The sequence below is a fragment of the Conger conger genome, chromosome 6 (genome assembly GCF_963514075.1).
Source record: "Conger conger chromosome 6, fConCon1.1, whole genome shotgun sequence".
NCBI classification, from domain to species: domain Eukaryota; kingdom Metazoa; phylum Chordata; class Actinopteri; order Anguilliformes; family Congridae; genus Conger; species Conger conger.
In genome coordinates, this window is record NC_083765.1 from 42,718,084 (window position 1) to 42,723,083 (window position 5,000).

Consider the following 5,000-nt stretch of genomic DNA (forward strand, 5'->3'; position numbering starts at 1 on the left):
AACTACATGAAATAAAGAATGTATAAAAAAAGGAATAAAACAGGACTTTGACTGTACATGTCTCTCTCTGCAGCTTCATGATTGGCTAATATCTGTACATAACGCATGATTGTCACGTATTGGGTATATCTCCAGGTTCAGTCACACCGCACCATAGAGTCTCTGAACCTGGGAACCTCCCGTCTCGGTGCTTGGCTTGTGTGCCCTGTCCGGGCCGAGCTGTGTGGTGTAAAATGGCCGCCGTATCGCTGGCAGCGCTAATCCTGCCCGCGGCCCCTCCCTGGCACAGGTGGCTCAGGATTACACCCGTCTCCAGTGCTGCGAATGCCTCCGTCTGCCCTCCGAGGCAGACTAAACAAATGAAATGTCAGTTGTAGTGTCTCTTAATAAGGGAAAGGTAGAAACGGAGGACCGAGAGATGGAGGCTGTAGTCACTGCGCTGTACACGCTTCAGGGACGGTGTGTGACACTCCGGGTGTGTGAAACGCCTCATTATTTGGGGAAATGCTGCACGGAGAGCGGAGACGCTATGGAGAAGAATGCTGTTTGGCAGCCTGGAGAACAGCGTCTCGCTCCCACACCTGCTGAGCAGCCAGGTGTGGCTCAGAGCTCACCTGGGGCAGCGTCCTGAGTGTTTACCTTCGTGCTGACCTTAGCACTTACCTACCGTGTGCCTTAGCTCTTACCTTAGCTCTTACTTACCATGTGCCTTAGCTCTTACCTTAACGCTTACTTACCGTGTGCCATAGCTCTTACTTTAGCTCTTACTTACCGGGTGCCTTAGCTCTTATCTTAGCGCTTACTTACCATGTGCCTTAGCGCTTACTTACCATGTGCCTTAGCTCTTACCTTAGCGCTTACTTACCGTATGCCTTAGCGCTTACTTACCATGTGCCTTAGCTCTTATGTAAATGTAACATACCCCCTCTCTCCCCAGAGTAGATTGTGGTGTTTAACGGGGATGTGTAAACGTTACGTACGCTCTCTCTCCTCAGAGTACATCGTGGTGTTTAACGGGGATGTGTAAGCGTTACGTACCCTCTCTCTCCTCAGAGTACATCGTGGTGTTTAACGGGGATGTGTAAACGTTACGTACGCTCTCTCTCCTCAGAGTACATCGTGGTGTTTAACGGGGATGTGTAAACGTTACGTACGCTCTCTCTCCTCAGAGTACATCGTGGTGTTTAACGGCTACTTCACGGCGAAGGCGCGGGGCCACTTCATCGGCAGCGCCCTGCGGGGCTCGGAGGTGCTGGACTGGCGCATCGTCCCGCGGGACAACCCTGCCAGTGACTATCCCAGCGACTTCGAGGTGGTGCAGATCCGCCAGGCCTCGCGGGACGGGCTGCTCTCCCTGCAGGACCACCCCTACATCAGGAGGGTCACGCCCCAGAGGAGGGTGCTGCGCAGCCTCAAGTACATCGATGGTGAGTGAGCCCCTACGCCCTGCATACTACCCCCTACACCCTCCACCCTGCATACTACACCTTACATGCTACACCCTACATACTACCCCCTTCACCCCGCATACTACCCCTACACCCTCCACCCTGCATACTACACCTTACATGCTACACCCTTCATACTACTCCCTACGCCCTGCATACTACACCTTACACCCTCCATCCTGCATACTATCCCCTACACCCTGCATACTACACCTCGCACCCTCCACCCTGCATACTACCCCCTACACCCTGCATACTGCATCTTACACCCTCCACCCTACATACTACCCCCTGCATACTACACCTTACACCCTCCACCCTACATACTACCCCCTACACCTTACACCCTCCACCCTACATATTACCCCCTACACCTTACACCCTGCCCCCTATGTTCTGCATACTTCCCTCTATCCCCATTACACCCTATCCCCTGACACCCTGCATACTGTACCTTACACCCTCCACCCCTTCCCTCTACACCCTAGACCCTATCCCCTGACACCCTGCATACTACCTCTTACTGTCTTATCTCTTACACCTCTCTCCAAAATCCCACTATCCACCATACCCTACACCTAACACCCTACTCCCTGCAAACAGCACCCTACACACAACCCTTTCCATTGTATCCCCGTCACCCTACCTCATGCACCCTACACCCAACCCCCAGTACACCTAGTACACCTAACTGACCTACCCCCTATCACTCTACCTCCTGAAACCCTATTCCTTACATGCTACACTGTACACTCAGGACCCCACGCCCATATTACCCCTGCCTCCAGCATGCTCTTGTTGGCCCTCTGTACTGTACCCAAAAAGTACCCCTCTCCCCACCCCCACCCTGTACCCCGCCTCTCTGTACCCCTCTCCACTGTTCACCCCCCTCTCCTGTACGTGTGCCCAGACCGTGCGGAGTGTGAGGGTTTGTGAGTGTAACCGAGGGAGTGACGTGCGTCTCTGTGGGGGGCAGAGACCAAGCCGGTCCTCTGTAATTACCTCTGAACACAGGAAGAGTTCTTGCTGACAACACACCCATTTCTCTCTCTCTCTCTCTCTCTCTCTCTCTCTCTCTGACTCTTCCCTTCTCTCTCTTGCTGTTTCCTTCTTTCTCTCCTTATCCCCCTCTCTTTCTCTCTCTGACTCTCCCCTTCTCTCTTTTTGCATCCCTCTCGCTGTCTCTCCTTCTCTTTCTCTCTTCTCTCTGTCTCTCTCCTTATTCTCCCTCTCCCTCTCCCTCTCTCTCTCTCTCTCTCTCTCTCTCTCTCTGACTCTTCCCTTCTCTCTTGCTGTTTCCTTCTCTTTCTCTCCTCACCGCTCCCCAGATGGCTCAGCTGGCGGTTTTTTTTGTGTTTTTTTGGGGGGGGGGGGGGGGGTGAATTCCAGCAGTGCCACCCTCTCCCCTCTCCTCTGTCATTCTCACGCCTGGCAGTGGGTGTGGTGTCCCAGCATGCATTGCTGCAGCCATTCCCACATTATTCAGTTGATCTCAGGACACAGAGATCCCAGCCACACCCCCCTAACCCCCTAATGAAACCAACGTTCTAGGGGAGTGGGTGTGCATTACATGTCCAGCCTCTGTCTGTCTCAGTCTAATGCACACACACACACACTCTCTCTCTCACACACACACACACACACACACTCTCTCTCACACACACACACACACACACACACACTCTCTCTCTCACACACACACACACACACTCTCTCTCTCACACACACACGCACACACTCGCTCACACACAAACGCACGCACACACTCGCTCACACACAAACGCACGCACACACTCGCTCACACACAAACGCACGCACACACTCGCTCACGCCCGCACACGCCCACACACACTCGCTCACACACACACACACACACACACACACACTCGCTCACACACACACACACACACACACTCTCTCTCTTGCTCACACACACACGCTCGCGCACGCATGCGCTCACACACTCTCTCATACATACACACGCATACACTCATGCTCACACACGCATACACTCATGCTCACACACACACACACACACACACACACACACACACACACACACACACACAGCCCCTAACCCCCTGTGGTCTGGGGGTAAATTGCTGGTTCTCTCTCAGAAATGAGCTGGGGGTTGGTCACAGAGGCGCTGTTTGCTTTTGGAGGGAGAGGGGTGGGGAGGGGTGGTTATTGGGTTTAGAGGGTTCAGTGGGTGGGGGGAGTTCTGCCTGTCTCTGTGGGCACGGCAATGAAAGACTGCTGTGTACCAGTGACCCACCAAATCCCCCCCGCACCCTCTGAATCCCTGCACCCTCTGAATCCCCCCACCCACCCTTTCCTGCCCACAGAACGCTGCACCCAACCCCACCCCCCACTGGCCTCACACACCCCCCTACAGTACCTCCCGCATTCAGAGGCAGCCACCATCCAGGCCTTTTACAAACCAGCCAAACAACAGACAACGTATACGTCTTTCCCACGTTGTCTCCCTCCCTGTGTGTTCACGGGAGGCTGATGGCTGGTTGTAGAGGAGGTGCTCCACGTTAGAGCTGAACGCTGCAGTTCAGTCGGATCTGCGCTCCTGCCAGGTTAATCCAGCAGAGAGGGTGTAATTACTGCCCGTCCACCTGCAGCTTTCTCCAGCGCCCTGTCAGCCCGCCAGTAACAGGCCCCATCAGCACCCCGTTTGCCTACGCCGTGTAATTCCCGTCGATTTCCTAATAAACCCCATCCCTTAATTTCATTACTCCCGAGTCCCTGGGCTCTCATTGTGATTAAGAATCGAACCGTCTGCGGGCGTTTTTGATCGCGTCTGTGAAATTGCTTTAGCGCGGGACGGCTGATGAGATTTAGAGTGGAGCCTCGCTCCGCTGTTCCGTCCCCCCCCTCCTCCCTCCTGAAGAGCTGATCAGGTGCTTTATGATGGCGGGTGATTGCGTATCGTTATTTAAGGGCCTTTCCCCAAGCGAGCCCTGAGTCAACAGTGCTGCTTCTCCACTGTATCAACATCGCATCCTGATACTGTTATTATACGGGGTGGCCTGTAGCCTAGCGGCTAAGGTTCATGACTGGGACCCGGAAGGTTGGTGGCTCCAGTGTGCCCTTGAGCAAGGCCCTTAACCGTGCATTGCTCCTGGGGGCGATTGTCCCCTGCTTGGTCTAATCAACTGTGTCACTTTGGATAAAAGCATCAACTAAATAAGAAATTATTATTATCCTGTTCAGGAAATATTCAAATTTCCGGTCCCATTCCCATTTTTCTCGGCGCATTCAGGTGTTGGTGTGAGGCCTGGGGATACTCAATCTCCCTCCCTCCCTGTGTTGCTCGTTTTCTGGCGGACGCCTTAAAATGGCCTCCCTATATTCCGTCACGCGGGGCTGTCATTTTCAATTTCACTGTCAGTCAGTTCAGGAAATTCAGTCTGGAAATGGAGTTCACAGCTGTGAAAATGGCGGTTATGTTGCGAATTTCGATCAGCTCCTCTTCAGACACGGAGATGTGGAAGATAAATAGCGTCTCTGTTAAGAGAAGCTCTCGCTCCCGCTGCACTTATC

The 5,000-nt window shown here is 53.6% G+C and overlaps 1 protein-coding gene across 1 annotated transcript in view; it reads left to right on the forward strand.

Annotated features, from left to right (window-relative positions):
- mbtps1 (membrane-bound transcription factor peptidase, site 1) overlaps positions 1–5,000 on the forward strand; it is a 34,625-nt gene that overhangs the window by 9,041 nt on the left and 20,584 nt on the right. The window contains exon 3 of the mRNA XM_061245553.1: positions 1,170–1,427. Coding sequence (XP_061101537.1) covers positions 1,170–1,427 — 258 coding nt within the window. The remainder of the gene's footprint in view (positions 1–1,169; positions 1,428–5,000) is intronic.